This window comes from Herpailurus yagouaroundi, unplaced genomic scaffold (genome assembly GCF_014898765.1).
Source record: "Herpailurus yagouaroundi ecotype Mexico unplaced genomic scaffold, PumYag 162, whole genome shotgun sequence".
Classification (NCBI taxonomy): Eukaryota; Metazoa; Chordata; class Mammalia; order Carnivora; family Felidae; genus Herpailurus; species Herpailurus yagouaroundi.
Genome location: NW_024412403.1, coordinates 68,630,145 through 68,646,431, shown reverse-complemented (window position 1 = coordinate 68,646,431; position 16,287 = coordinate 68,630,145). Strand labels below are relative to the sequence as shown.

The 16,287-nt window shown below is 38.3% G+C and overlaps 1 protein-coding gene across 1 annotated transcript in view; it reads right to left on the bottom strand.

The window, feature by feature from the left end:
• Positions 1-10,699, bottom strand: part of CSTA (cystatin A) — an 11,214-nt gene extending 515 nt beyond the window's left edge. The window contains exons 1-2 of the mRNA XM_040484683.1: positions 10,571-10,699; positions 2,660-2,761 (exon numbers count right to left, since the gene is read on the bottom strand). Coding sequence (XP_040340617.1) covers positions 2,660-2,761; positions 10,571-10,636 — 168 coding nt within the window. The 5' untranslated portion in view covers positions 10,637-10,699. The remainder of the gene's footprint in view (positions 1-2,659; positions 2,762-10,570) is intronic.
• Positions 10,700-16,287: the final 5,588 nt, after the last annotated feature.

Here is a 16,287-nt window from a genome sequence, read left to right as displayed (position 1 = left end):
TTTTATTTTATTTTATTTTATTTTATTTTATTTTATTTTATTTTATTTATTGTATTTTATAAAATTTCCTACAGTCTGAAAGTTCAGAGTTGCATTTCATTTTCAAAGATGCACAGAACAAGAAAACATGTGACCGTCATTTTGTTGATTCTGTTTTCTGACTTCCAAATTGGGACACTTTATTTGCTGCATGGTTTGAGAAGGGAGGAGAAAATCAGAATTGTCCTAGAAATTTTGGGATGTGTGGTTCCCATATCTATAGTAGAACCTGCTTTGTAAGTACCCACTAGTAGGACTAAGCAGGGCCCAGGGGGTGGACAGTGTAGTGTCCTTCCTAAAATAAAAGGATCTTGCTGGGAAGTCACTGGTATGGAAATTGAAATGGTACTTTGGGCAGGAATCTGGGACCTAGAAAATCATGGTAAGAATTTCTACCTTTGTTCTTGGTTGAAACAATGAAAGTTTATCTTATAATAATATTTTTTACATTCTGATGTTCCTTCCTAATTAACAAATACCATTTATCAAATGTTTACTATGATTCAGAGGCTATGATGAGCATTTTATATACTTCTTACTATGAGGTCTGAAGGAAGGTGGAACAATGACAGTTTTACAGATGCAGAAGCAGATTAGGAGAGATAAAGTAATTTTCCATAAATTTCTCAGCTAATAAGTGACAGAGTCAAAATCGAAATCCAGACTCTAACATCGACGTTCTTTTCACTCTACAGTGTAACCCTTTAAAAGCATTTATTCTGTACTTGGAACAGGGCATCAGCCTTTGCATACATTGTTAGATGCAGCACAGCCAGTAGTTAAGCATCAGACCATCTGGATTCAAATCCTAGCTCTGCTCTTACAATTATATGACCTTATTAGTTACTCCATCTTTCTGGGGCTCCATTTTTTTTGCCAGTAACATAGAGGAAATGATCATACTTACCTCATAAATTTGTTGAGAGGATTAAAAGAGATAATACATGTCCAGCTCTTAGAACAGAGCATCTTATAAGTGCTTAGTAAATTTCAGTTCATTTATTCCACACAACACCTGGCAAAGTAGGTTATTATTTGCATTGTGCAGACAAGGGCATTGAGGCTCAGAGAAGATGAGGAGCTTCAATTACACAGGCACTGACTAGCGAACAAGTCAAACAAGTGTTCAAGGGTGCCAGAACTGTCTGACACCAAAGCCTGCAGCCCTTCCATTCTACCACCTGCCTCTTGATAGGTACTTGAGAAAGAACAGAGGTCACATCACCAGCAAGACCTTAAATTTAGAGAGTGGTTCAAAGCAGAGATCAACAACTAGATACAGTGGCCAGGAAGTAATGAGGGAACTGTAATCCAGTAGGAGAAATCTGACGAGGCAGGTGGTCTTAACGGAAGAAATTTTCAAGTTTTCTGATAAGCTTTTAAGGACATACATATATGAAGTTTATGAACTTGGACTAATCATAAATTATTAAAACAATGATCTCAATTTTGATGGCATGCTTCTTGTCTTTGAACAAAATCATTTTTCACTGGAGAACATTCTTTTTCAGCTGTGAAGAAAGCAGATTGAGAAAGGAGGAAACAATGCCAGTGCTTTCTGAGGATAAAGCAGGATCTCATTCATGTGCACCACCTCAGGACCTGGCATATACTAGGAGTTCAAATATGGTAGGACTGGGATGATCCATTTATATAACTCAGTGTTGCAATTTTCCTATGCTTAGCTGGTTCGGACTGGTTAATTTATTTTTTGGCTCAAAACATTTTTCAAAAATGTTATATCTTAAGTAGTTATTGAATAAGCCAGAGTGTGTGTTGGTAAAATGGTTTTGTCAGGATTAAGTAAATGGATTTGAATGTCTGTTGTTATTATTTATTAAATCAGAATTGTCATCTCAATACAAAAGGATGGAAATTGTTCCCAAATATCTATGGTTGACTTGAAACGGTTCCCTCTCAACTTCATAACGATTTTCTTCAATTACAACTGGATAGTGCATCATTTAATTTATTGATGTAGCTATAAAATTAATCTTAAAATTATTTTAAATGTTCCACTGTTTTTAATTGTACCTGCAGTGTCACAAATTGACTCCACTTATTTGAATTGTCAAAATTATTCAAATTGTATTAATCAATAGGCTTATGTAAAGGACAAAAGTGGTTTAAGTTATTTTTCCACCTTAAATTACTTTAAGTCCTTCTGAAAATCCATTTAATTAGATATATAGAATCACAAAGCTTTGAGGTAGAATAAGCTTTAAGATAGCATGTGGTTCAGCTCCATGCCTTCAGGCAACTGAGATACTATCCTCCCGCTTCCCATAGGAAGCAGCCATGGCCACAAATTAGACATGCTTGGAACTGTTAATGAAATCTCTTTCTATACAATTTCTGAAAATTGTAATTTATAAAATATAATTGTCATTTGGAAGAAATCAATGTAAGAAAGCTTTCTAAATCCACAGGAAATAGATGGTTTGAATATCCCATCATCTACCAAATTTGAGAGTCTACCACTTGGGAAGTTTCATGTGGGATAGACATCTTCATTTAGCACAACCAGAGGGACAAAATATATGGTGGAGGTGACAGGGAACATCATACAAAATGAGAAATACAGTATCTTTTAGTGCCAAGGTGGATGTTGAACTCTAACCTTAATGTAGTAATTTATTCCGGCAACCACTTGAGTTTTGTACTCTATAGCTTCAAATTTTTGGTAAGTCTCATTTGTTTTTTCTTCAAGCTGAGGTTTAACCTTAAGAAGAGAAAAGAGGAAACACATTATCAAAGCTATATTGGACTCCATTTATGTGATTTACAAGCCTGGGAACCTCGTGTTTCTGAAGGTCCTTAAACATGATAATGACAGCTATTTCCAGTATTTCAAGGATAATAAGATTACATGGGCTAACTAAAATGTCAAATTTTGTTGCGTTACATCAACTTGTGGCAATATATGGTAACGTTTTCACTAGTAAAACTCTAATATATGTATCTTTGACTGATAAAGATGGGAGAGCTATAATTACTACTTTATTTAAAAATTTTTTATTTTGAAGTAATTTCAGACTCAAAGTTACAAAAATAGTGTCAAGATCCTTAATTTAATCACAGCTGTAATTCACTTTGCCACGTAAGATAACACATTTACAGGATTCAGGGATTAGGATGTTGGCCACCATTCTGTCTACCACAGGGGGATTATAAGCTTTGATGGCAGCATTCCCAAACCAAACATGACAAGGGAATGAAAGTCTCAAATTCAATATGTGAACTTTCACTTAATCTACCAGTTTTCAGTATTGGTCCTTCATTCCTGCCCTCAGCTGAGCCTGATAATGCTAGTGTCCACTGTGTTCTCTCTGACTCAATTTCTGCTAAGAGTAGATCTTCAGAATTCTGTGAGGGTGGAGGATGGGTAATAGGTTATCATCTTTCAGCTTGGAAGGGAGTGAAAGGGAAAGGTCTGGGGGCAAGCTCCTCATACAGATCTGTCATCAGTTTTCCTGGTGGGAGCCCCATGCCTCACTCTTGTCATAAGTTTCTGGCATTGCTAGTGGTTGAGCCACTTTGGAATTCTGTACCATGAATCCACTTACTTCTGGCTCATCATTCCCATCTGTGGTTTAGGCTTTGTCTAGATGGTCCAGTAATTTTCCCTTGTTCATCTGTTTTCCATCTTCCAAAGTTTTGTCAGTATCTCTGAGGGGGTATTTGCCTATCTCCTGTTGTCTTTCTATTTGTTGGCTTTATACCCTTTACCCTGCAATATTTTCCTATCATTTAGAAGGAAAAGGAAATAGACGTGTATGCTCGATTATACCTTGTTTATTGGGAAGTTGCCTCCCTGCCCATCACTAAAGCATTTCACATGTTTTAGGCAGGTCTCCCATGCATCTAGGGTTCTCCCAAGGCCATATCAAGTCCTTCCCATCAGTGGGCAGATGTCCTGAATCCTTTTCTATCAGCACCCCAGTTTGGGTACCAGAACTGTTTTCAAATATGTAGACATTTACAAACTCTTTGAGTTCTCAGACTACTTTGGAGGCTACAACACTTCATAGACCACCACCCATTTCTCCTGTGACCTTCAGAATAGATGGGAAGAATGTGATACTGCTTTCTTGAGATGGAAAATAAAGCTCCAAAGTCGACAAAGGAAGAAGACAAATCATGAGGAAAAAAGAAACCAAACAAACGGAAATGGGAAGAGGTAGGGTGCAGGAGAGCGGGAAAAAAGTAGACAGGAGTGCCGAGAGAAGTCAAGTAAGGAGAGGAGTTACTGTCCTGTTGCTTCCTCTGTCTAACCCTTCTGAGCCAATATGGGGTACCAGTCAAGTTAGGAGCTAAGTTGGAAAGGGTTAATCTCTACACTAAACCCAACATTATCTATTTAAACCTCATTTTACAAATGAGGGACCTAAGGCTGTGAGGAGAACATGACTACTTAAGGCTGAAAAATTGTTAATTACAGTTATTTAAGGTTTTAAATCCCTTGCTTGATAGCTTAAGTATCTGATTTATCAGTGGCAGTGATCTGTATTCCTTCTGGTTTCCAGTCTTTTGGTCGTGTTTTTTTTTTACTGCCTATCAGAAAATTTTATTTACGTCTTAAAATCGATCAAAATCTGCAACCTTTCCACTGCATCTATATAGTCCACAAGTCCAGAATTTTCCATAAGAGAGCTGACTTCAAATGTCCGGTTTGTTTCAGTAAGTTCATTGGCACCTATCAGACTGTGTGCCATGATTTCAGGTTCACTCTACTCATAACCTGTAGCCTTGCTCTCTCTTCCCAGTAGAACAGACTGGTATTATTCTAACGTTGGATGCTATGAACCTGGGGTAATGAGGCTTAAGCTGAGGAGCAGGAAAGGGGGAAGAATAGGAAGGAACTGGTCAGTGAAACTTTAATTTTCAGAAGGCAACTTGGTGCTGAAAGACTCCCCAAGGGTGGGTGCTGAGAGGGTAAAGCCAGCTGGGAGTGGTGGTCTGGGACCTGGTGGTACATAGACAGACCTCGAGCTGAACACAGTTGACATTCACTTTCCTCAGCCTACCATGCATGGGTGGTGGCTGAGATGCTGGAAGAAGAAACAGTGTGGGTTTGTCATTTGAGCCCCAGCCAGTGGAAGGATCCTATCAGGAAGGAGCAGCTGGCAAAATACAATTACCCTAGAGTTGTTCACATTTTTTTTCTTTTCTTTTCTTTTCTTTTCTTTTCTTTTCTTTTCTTTTCTTTTCTTTTCTTTTTTTTAATTGCTGCAGAGCATGAATCTTGGTGAATGGTTAGTTCTCTGGGATCTGAGGATTCTAGCCATGCTGCACCTAACACCTATGGCTTTTCCCTATCTGTAATCATTCTGCAGAAATATTGGGCTATGCATAATTTAGGGAAGAATGGATAGAAATGTGATAGAGGCAACATGGGTAAGCTATATTTTGGGATGTTTTACAGAGTAAGGAAGGAGAGTTTGGGCAGTAGCATGAAAGTATAGTAGGGCTGATGAGAAGTGACTTAGACATTTGTCATCTGACCATGTTTTGAGGGAAGGGACAAGTATGGGGCAAGGCAACTGGTATGCAAGAAATGATGGCATCTGACATGAGAGAAGAAAGGTGGACTGAAGAACAGAGGGCAGAGTCTTAGGCTGGAGGGAGGAATGAGATCCAGCAAGAGAAAAGGAATCAGAGTGTTCTTGCACCAGATGACTGCAATCTTTTAAGAGAAGAAACTGAGATACCTACTGGAGGGGCCATGGGGATGGAGGGATTGAGAAACCAAGGAGAGAGAAGGTCCAGGTCCACCTTTCTGGAGTTTCTAGAAAAGGGCCAACAGGCTGTGACTGAAAGCAGGTTCTGGAAGCCCTAGGGTCCTGTTGCTGTTGTTTGCTGGCATGAATTCATAAATTTGTAGTGAGTGAGTTTCTGTGGTTCTGCAACTTCCTTGGCAAAGTTCTCTGGATCTGGAGCACAAGCTGAAGAGGAAGTGGTGGCAATGCGAGTGATCTCTAATTGAGGACTGGAATGCCAGAATTTCATGGGGTCAACAGAAATCAGGGGTGGAAGAGTGTATGAAGCCACTCACCATGGGTCCAGGCTGGATGAATGCTCAAGTTGGTTTAGGCATGTTATGATGAAGATGGGAGGGTGAATGCCTGAATGATTGTAGTGTGGCTGAATGGCAGGCTCTCTGGGTGTGGGGCAGTGGGATTGATGAGGAAGCTGCTGTCATAGAGAATACAAATGTGTGGGTGAGTGACAACTGTGACATACTAAGCTCCAGGGTGTGATGTCCATGATGGTATGTGGAGGGGGTGTTTGTATGGTATTATGGTCTGTGCTTGCCAGGAATGGCATTCAGTAATTAAGTTTGACTGAGGGGTGTGTGTGTGTGTGTGTGTGTGTGTGTGTGTGTGTGTGTGTTGTATCTACCTGTGCATGCATAATAATAGCTCTTATTTCTAAAAATAACTGTTGAAATAACATTTATTTCCTGCATGTAAAATTACTCAGAATTCTCATCCATTGGTTTTTTAACATATGATGTAAGATATGGATCAGCAGTAATGATCTAGAGGCTTTTGCTGGTAGGGCCACTCGGTCCTTAATACACATATTACAGTTTTTCATAGATGGGGTCAAGTATAGCTTGTTATTTCCTTGAGTGTATCTCTTATCTCCAATCTATTTTGTAAATCTCTCTAAAGGCAGAAACCATTTTTGTGTCCCTTCTGTCCCTATAACATTTCACATGGTACTGTGTATATGTTTTCCGAATAAAGAAAGTGAGGTTGTTTTTCTTCATGACAACTTGTCTTTCCAGAAAGGAAAGAGGGTAGAAGAGAGGGATAGCAGAGATCCTCAACTAACACAAAGAACTCTGGGAAAGGGGATTTCTTCTACGTGTACTCTGGACCCAAGAATCATTATTATCCCTTAGTAATACATGATACACAATTACCATTCAGTCTCTGCTATCTTCAGAATGGGGACACTCTTTTCTTCTGCCTTTGGAAATGTTCAAGTCTCCTCAACCCCAAGCTCTTTGTTTGATTTTCTTCTCTTTCTGACTTTGTCCAACATCCCTCTTTCATTTTGATGTCAAATTCCTTAAACCTGCAGTTCTCATTTTTCTTTGATGCTTTCTCCTCTCTATGAGATAGCTTTCTCCATCCTTCCTTTGCCTCCCAAATGGAGTTCTTCCTTCAGTTGGCGTTCCACTTAAAAGCTCTTTGATAAGGACAGTGAAAGCTGATAAATGTCAGCTCCTCTAAGAAGCTCCTCTAAGAAGAAACTTCAGCTCTAAGAAGCTCCTGCATTTTAATAGGTGATTAAAAAAAATAAGAATACATAAAAAACATCAAAGATATAAAATTACAGGTAGTAAAATGACAGGTAGTAGTGCTCTTCCTTGAGACCCCCTAAGATCCTACTAAGTGTATGACTACCAACACCTACCCATTTGCCTGGCTCTGACTGGGCACCTAACTAATTCTATAATCTTGGAGAAGGTGTTGATTATATTTCCTCATCTAAAAGTGGTTTTGGTAATAACTGCCTTTTGGGGTTGTTTGTAGGGAGATAAGTTACATAATTGATGGGAAGTGCTTCCTAAATGACCATTCCTCCACCTTCTAATACTTAATTGGGAATTGCCCCCTAAGGTTCTCCTGTGAGAGGGGAGCTAGCTAAATGATAACTGGGAGCTTAATACCTGATAAGCTGAACTACTATACAGTAATTCTTCACTTGAAAGTTAGGGACTTTGGGGCACCTGGTTGGCTCCGTCGGTTAAGCTTCTGAATTTGGCTCAGGTCATGATCTCACGGTTTGTGAGTTCGAGCCCCACATCAAGCTCTCTGCTGTCAGCACAGAGCCCACTTCAGATCCCCACCTCTCTCTGCCCCTCCCCCACTTGTGCTCTTTCTCCTCTCTCTCAAAATAAATTTAAAAACTTAAAAAAAAAGAAAGAGCTTTGATGGCAAACTCTAATGTGTTTCCTCTTCCAAACCTATGATTTAAAATATATTTTATATTACATCCCAGTTATCTTGACTTCCCTAAATGGAGTGTAAACCCCTTGAGGGCAGGGGCCATGTCTTAAAGTCCTTATGTATCTTCTTTTTTTTTCTTAGTTTTTTAAATTATTTATTTATTTTTGAGAGAGAGACAGAGTGTGAGCAGAGGAGGGGCAGACAGAGAGGGCGACACAGAATCTGAAGTAGGATCCAGGTTCTGAGCTATCAGCGCAAAGCACGCTTATGTATCACAGTCCTGGACACCTAATTGATATTCAAGAAATGGTTCATTCTGGGGCGCCTGGGTGGCTCAGTCAGTTGATTGTCCGACTTCGGCTGAGGTCATGATCTCAGGGTTTATGAGTTCAAGCCCTACATTGGGCTCTGTGCTGACAGCTCAGTGCCCGGAGCTTGCTTCGGATTCTGTCTCCCTGTCTTTCTGCCCCTCCCCTACTCATACTCTGTTTCTCTCTCTCTCTCAAAAATAAAAAATAAAAATTAAAAAAAATGATTCATTCATATTTATTTCTCAAATTGATTTAAATCTGAGGCTGGCTGCTTGCACAGATAAGGCAATTTACCATACCTTGTATTTCCCTCAACCCACATACTTCTCCATGTTCCTGCCACTTTACAGTGGAGAAGGCAGGTGGTCAAAATCTTAAGACAGGCCAGCTTCTTAACCAGGCAGTTATTAACCTCCTTGAATCTCAGTCTGAAATCTCACCTGAAAAATGGACATGATGATTTCCTTCCCTGACCTAGGGGTTATGAAGATCAAATGAGAGGTTGGCCAAATGGATGACAAGGCTTTTAAAACTGCAAAGCACCTTTCTGGGGTGACATAGCTACTGTTAATATCTATCTTTCATTCTACCTCCTTGATGGGATAAGCCTTGTCAGAGTAAGCCTGAGGTAAGCAGCAGGAAACACACTTGCAAGTTAATTTCATCATTTAAGATGTGGCTCACAGATGAATGTTTTTAACAACGCAAGGCCTTCTTATAAATTTATAGCTTCTTGTTAAAAAATTTATTCTTGCTAAGATAGGCTTTTAAAAAACGAATAAAATTTTCTGCATTCTCTCTATCAAATCTGTTATTCCCCAACTTTCTTACAGCTCTGGTCCCTGGAGAGTCTCAGGGGGATTTTCCGGGGTCAGGGGTGATTTCAGGTGAAGATTTGAAGCAAATAACTGTGATGCCTCACCTATGCATGTTTCTTTCTTGTTTCCAAGTCATTATAATGCACATAATCTTATTTTGCCCTCACAGCTCTGCCAGCAGAGCAAGAGGTGTGATCTTCATCTCACAAATGGAATTGAGATTTTTTTTTCAGTGCCTTGCTTTTAGAATCTCCCACAGGTCTCTTGGATATCATGCATCTCTAGTCCTGTAGGCTGGTGAGGTCATGGACAGCAGGAGGGCCATCACCTGGAAGCTGGTTAGAAATTCAGGCTCTTGGGCTCATCCCAGCCAGATCTACTGAGTCAGAATCTGCATTTTAACAAGACTCCCAGGTAACTCATGTGCACACTGAAGTTTGAGGACACTGACCTGATATAAGGACTCAAAAAAAGGTATTAATGACTTAATATTCTGCTTTACAAGAAAAATAAGCTCCAAAGTATTTTTTAAAAGAACTGTTAAAAGGGAAACATTTAGTCCCAAAGAACTAGTGGTAGAATTCCAGGCATCTAATCTCTAGAAAGCATTCCAGAGCCCTAACATAGAGGATCCTATCTCTCTCATTCACACAAGAAGCTGATATTGTTTGCCAGTGTCATTGAAAGAAGTTTCAGAGAGAAAAACAAGGAATGAGATAAGAGAATAGGGCAACAATTTACAGGCCTAAAATGGCAATTTACATATGTTTTCTTTTCATAAAATATGCAATATAACAAAATTTTATTATTTAGGTGATATCTAATCAAAGAACACTTAGAAAAATGTATCAACTTGCTGAAAACATTGAGTTCTGTTTTCACCCTTATCAATTTTGGAATCACCATAGACTATGCCACTCCTCTTCCATACTAGTTTAATCATCTTCTAAATACTGAAAGACTAAAATATTTTCTATTTATTCAAATTGGCAGGAAGTTTGTAAGTGGTATCTTTGCAATATTGTTCTTCATTTAACCCATTAAAAAATTCCCTGTAGAGAGGGTAAAGTCTAGTTTGTCAAATTGTTAGCAACCTCAGACTTTAATTACATGTTGGCTCCATTTGGTAAGATCAGAAACTGAATTAGTAATCCTAGAATCATACACTGTAAGCCTATAAAGATGACCTAATACAAATTCTTCTTTTATAAATGGGGAAACTGAGGCTCAGAGAAGTGATGTTACTTGCCTGAGATCGCTCTCATATTTGGGATTATTAGAGGTTTCATCTGAAAAGGTTTTTAGTTGTCGGGAAGCCTGAACAAAACACGACACATTTCCCAGTGTTCTAGTTTTCATGTTCACCCACACACTTAACACACCTGACCTAGGAACCAAGATTTTGAATCAATCCTTTTCATGACATACATCAACTCACCTCGTTAGCAATCTCTTGGATTTCTGGAGTGGCAGGTTTGGCTTCACTTAAGCCTCCAGGTATCATTTTGACTAACTGCTTCTTTGCTAGGCAGGATGCCGGAACTGAAGTGATCAGGTAAGCGTGGAGACTCTGGTTTTTAAAGAGTCAACAAGCCCCGCCTCCAGAAAGTATTCTTTTTCACAAAGAGCAAATAGGCACAGGGAAAATGAGTATGTCTTGAAGCAAGCCATGCTGCTTCCTCAACAGAATATGCTAATAGGAATTTGGAAGAATGAGGGCTGGGGATGGACAAATGGGTGTGCCCAACAAGTCACTATGTCACAGGAGTCAGACTTCCTTACATTCTCTTTGACAAGGGTTCTCTCCTATTGCATCTGAGAAATGAAATCTGAAGCCATGACCAGGGTTTCCTAATGTTTTAAAGGCTTGAATAAAAAATTTTGTGTTTTAAGGGTGTATTTACTAATAATGTCAAGGCTAATTGTTTAGAATTTACTTGACTTTATAAAGAAAGTAGAAGGATCAATCTGGAGAAACTTGCTGGATATTTGTATTTTACCTTTTTTTTTTTTTTTTTTTTTTTTACCATTTCTAGAACTGCAGTAAAACACAAAGAATAAAACAACAAACACCTATACTCCTATTATCCAGATTTAAAACTTTTAACATTTTATGTTACCTATCGTCCCTTTGTTCCTTTTCTTTTTTTTTGTTTTGTTTTGTTTTGTAGTTGTTTTTAAGATAAAATATTACCGACCTCCCACTCCCATCTCCCAACCTTACCCCCCACAGAGGTAAACTACATACATTGTGAGTTTTACACATTTACTTAGTAGTGTGCTTTTAAAAATTCATTTAAATTGTAGGCTAAACATATATTCTGTGTTATGCTTTTTTCTTGCTCAACATGTTTTTGAGTTGTTCCATACTGATACACAGATAGACCAATGTAGTTTATTTCCTTTAACTGCTTCTTGTGATAGATTTATCTAACTATCTGTATATCATCTATTGTCTCTATCTGACTGCTATGTGCAAGTCCACATTTTACATATTTATTCCCCTATTTATGAAGACTTTGGCTTTTCTAGTTTTTTACCCTTAAAAACAAAATTGCATTTTTTTCCCCTTCTGTACATGTGTGAGGGCTTCTGAAGGCAAATTATCTAGAAACAAAATTGCTGTTTTGTGTGAATTTTTAGCTGTATTATTTTATTCAATTTTGGAATATGTAACACATAAATATGATAAAAATGTTCAAAAGGAACAAAATAATTTACAGTATAAGGAATTCTTCACCCACTCTTCCTCAGCCACTTTTCTACTCTTTAGAGACTGTTGTTACCAGCTTCTGTATCTTTCAGAGATATTCTTTATATGTACATATATATATATATATATATATATATATATAAAATTAGCTACATACATACATATACACATGTATGTACTTTCCTTGTATAAATGGTACAAATGGTATCCTATCACATAATCTATTATGTGCTTTGCTTTGTCCCTAACAATATATTTTGGAGACTATTTTATATTATTATATTATACATTAATACTTTAATATTATAATTCATTAATATATAATGTTATATAAATTATATATTAGAAAGGTGCTTAATTCTTTATAAGGTTTGGCAGGTGCTTGACAAATTTTTGGAGATAGGTTGGTGTCTTACTGGATAATGTAAGGGGTGCTATGCAGATGGATGTCCATGGAATGCCCTCACTCATGTATTGAGAAGAAGAGGAAATGTGAATGACACGGTACTCACTCAAGAGGCCACAAGTCATCTTAACACATTGGCTTAGCTCTGGCCACAGATAATCCTTGACATCTTCTTGTGACCTTTCTAAGTCAGGTCCTCTCATATCCAGGCCTCTAACTTTTTTTTAGAGCCACAGTCCATTTCTTCCTCTCTGTTCACCAACTTCAGGTGATACTTGTCTAAACTCCCCAGTGGTCAGGCATAGGGTAAGCAGCCTATCTTCTGTTCTCTTTCTAGAGTCTATGACTGTTAATCTTGGGTAATCCCTCTTGATTCTCAATAATTTCTTTTAGTAGCAAAAACTACCCCAAAGCAAATATTGCTTTTGTCTTTACATTTCCATTATAATATCCTAGCTCTCCTCGAAGGGAGTATGGATGCCTCTCATAGGGAAGAGTCACATACAAGGAAGTGCAGAAAAGAAAAACACAACAATTACTATCTCTGTTAACTATTTAATTAGTTAAACACACAATTAATTAAATGCACATTGTAAAGTATCTTTAAGATTGCTCTATTGGATGTTGTTGTTTTGGGTATCAATTGTTCAGGCTATTTTAATGGAACTGGACCTTCTCATATGTTTTATATTTCTTGTCTTGGAGCTCATATTTCTATAGGAATGATCTTTATTGGAGGTTTCCCTTGTGGGGGGCTGGATTGTGGGCTTCCCAATGGGGTGGTTGCCTCTACTGGGCTTTATGGGAGTACACAGGCTCAAAAGTGCTCCTTATTTTACTGTTGACTTTGGGCTCTTGAATAATGAGCATACTGAGAATTGGGGCTTATCTCTAGCATTTGGTACAGGCTTGGGGTTCTGGACTTCCCTAGTTGATGGTGTTTCCACATACGGCTGGGTAAATATATGAATTCATTTATTATACACTCCATTATTTCTACTCCTAGGTATTTACCCAAGAGAAGTGACACATATGTCCACAAAAAGACTTGTGTACAAGTGTTCATAGCTGCATTTTAACAGCTCCAAACTGAAAACAATCCAGATGTCAATCAACTGGTAAATAGATTTAAAGAATTGTATATCCATCTATAGAGTACTACTCAACAATAAAAAAGAGAAAAATAGTAATACATTCAATAACATAGGTAACATAGGTGAAAAAGAAGTCAAAGTAAAAAGAAGTCAAGTAAAAGAAGCCAAACACAAAACACTATGTACTATATTATTCTTTTATATGAAATCCTGGAAAAGGCAAAATTATAGTGACAAAAACAGTTCAGAGGTTGCTAGGGGCTGGGAGTAGGAGAAAGGATCTACTGCAAAGGGGCACAAGGAAATATTTTCAGGAAATGGAACTGTTCTATATCTGGATTGTGGTGGTGGTTATGCAACGGTATACAATTTGGAAAATTCGTCAAATTGTACATTTAAAATGTGTGGACTTTATTGTATGTAAATTACACCTGAAAAAGGCCAAAGTAAAAAAGCACTACCTTTTAAACACCTTGTTTATATGTCTTTTGGTCTTGCTTTTATACTGCTTCCTCTAATGTTTTTCATTAGAGTTTCAGCTACCACTGCATCAACATGTTGCCTTAAAAATGATTTTAAAAACATAGTTACTACTCCTGGCTATCCTCAGGTTAGGGGAAAAGTAGGAGGTAAGGCTGATTGAGGACAGGTCATGGAAAACAAGTGAAAGATTTTATATTTTAGTTGTTAGGTAACAGAGGTCACTAAAAATCTTGAGTTATACAGAAACTATGTGTACTTTAGAAGGAAAATTGGAAGCAAGGTGTAGGCTGGATTGGAGGACAAGATCCTAAAGAAAGAAAGACTGATTAGGGAGTTGTCACAAAGGAACAATGAAAAGTTAATCCTGATCCAATGTTGTGTCAAGTGGATTGGAGAGGAATGGGTATGACAATTTATAAAAACAGTGTTAGGAGGAAGTCAGGGATAAGAAAAAGGGAGTCCGTGGCTGATGATGGTTTTATTTGGATGACCAGGAAGATAATTATACCATTAATAGAATTTGGATATACAGGAAGAAGAGTATGTTTAAACAAGTTGGTCAATACTAAAAATATGTAAAGATACAACAGAGAAAAGAAAACCACCTCTCCCCCTTTTCCAGGAAAATCCTGTGGAGAATGAAGACTTAGCAAAATAACTTAATCAAAGGATTGCTAATGTAATGCAGAAATCACAAATAATGAACCTTGATATTTCAGTGGCCTTATAGAAATTTAATTTTCAATCATATTTCATAAAGTGTCTTGTGAAAAAAAAATGCTAGACTGGACATTACCAGCTCAGTAAAGATGAGAAACTAGAGAAGGCTGGGGAACATTAAAATATCAATGATGTTTGGGGCAAAAAACCCTAAGCAGTGCCGGGTACATGAAGATCTTGCTTAATTTGAATTGATTCCATCTCAGTATGTCACCAATAATTTAAACTTCTGTCTTGTTACTTTGCTAAGAAGCACAAAAATCTCTTCCATAGTAACCAGATGTTAACTCCTATGAAATATAATTATTTTTCAAAAATGGTCTAGGACAGAACCTTTTTTTTAAAAAAAATTTTTTTTTTCAACGTTTATTTATTTTTGGGACAGAGAGAGACAGAGCATGAACGGGGGAGGGGCAGAGAGAGAGGGAGACACAGAATCGGAAACAGGCTCCAGGCTCTGAGCCATCAGGCCAGAGCCTGACGCGGGGCTTGAACTCACGGACCGCGAGATCGTGACCTGGCTGAAGTCGGACGCTCAACCGACTGCGCCACCCAGGCGCCCCTAGGACAGAACCTTTTTATATGATATAATTTATAATCTCTTTCTAAGAAGAAATTAGCTGTCTTGATAACATACGTAAACAATTTTCTGATGAACTTGATAGGATTAAGGCTTGTTCGACAAACCCAGTTATTTTTCATAAAATAAGTAGTTACTTTTCATAAAAGATAAGAATAAGTTTCTCATACTGTTCAGAGAACTTTGAAGCTCAGGCTTCCCTTGTCATCATTAGGGCTAGACAAGGACCCTGCAGAGAATTGCAGAACCAGCCTTCAAGAAGGGGTTGGCCTCTGCTGGGACTGAGGGAGGTCATGTCAGTCCTGCTACTAAAATCTAAGCAGGATACACTCATATGTGGAATTTAAAAAGCAAAATAGATGGATATTGGAGAAGGGGATAAAGAGAGAGGGAAGAAAACCTAAGAAACTCTTAACTATTTAGAACAAACTGAGGTTGATGGAGGGAGGTACGAGGGGATGGGCTAAATGGGTGATGAGCATTAAGAAGGGTACTTGTGATGAGCACTGAGTGTTATATGTTAGTGATGCATCACTAAATTCTACATCTGAAACTAATTTTACCATATATGTTAACTAACTAGAATTTAAATAAAAACTTGAAAACAGAAAAAATAAAATAAAATCTAAGCAGGGTAGACCTGGAGGAGGGGCTGTGACAGTGGAAGGAAGCGTCAGGAGGAAGATGAGGAAGCCTCAATGGAGAGAGAGGAGTGGGTGGCCAGCAGCCCCTGCCCAGTGGATATTTTTATGTTAGAAATGCGCATGGGGAGCGCCTGAGTGGCTCAGTTGGTTAAGCGTTGGACTCTTGGTTTCGGCTCAGATCATGATCTCATAGTTTCTGAGTTAGAGCCTCGCATGGGACATCTGTGCTAAGAGCATGAAGCCCACCTGGGGTTCTCTGTCTCCCTCTCTTTCTGTACCTCCCCTGCTTGTGCTTGCATGTGTTCTCTCTCCCAAAAATAAATAAATAAACATAAAAAAAAAATAAGAAGAAATGCACATGGGCTGTTGAGGCAGTTGGTGGCTGGCTGCCGGCGACCATAACAGACCTCAAACCATCCAGTTCCAACAATACTCATGTAACTAGAATCTCTGCTCTTGCAGCTCTACTCCAATGCCATATACAGGGCAAATGGCCCCTTTCTCAAACTCAACTT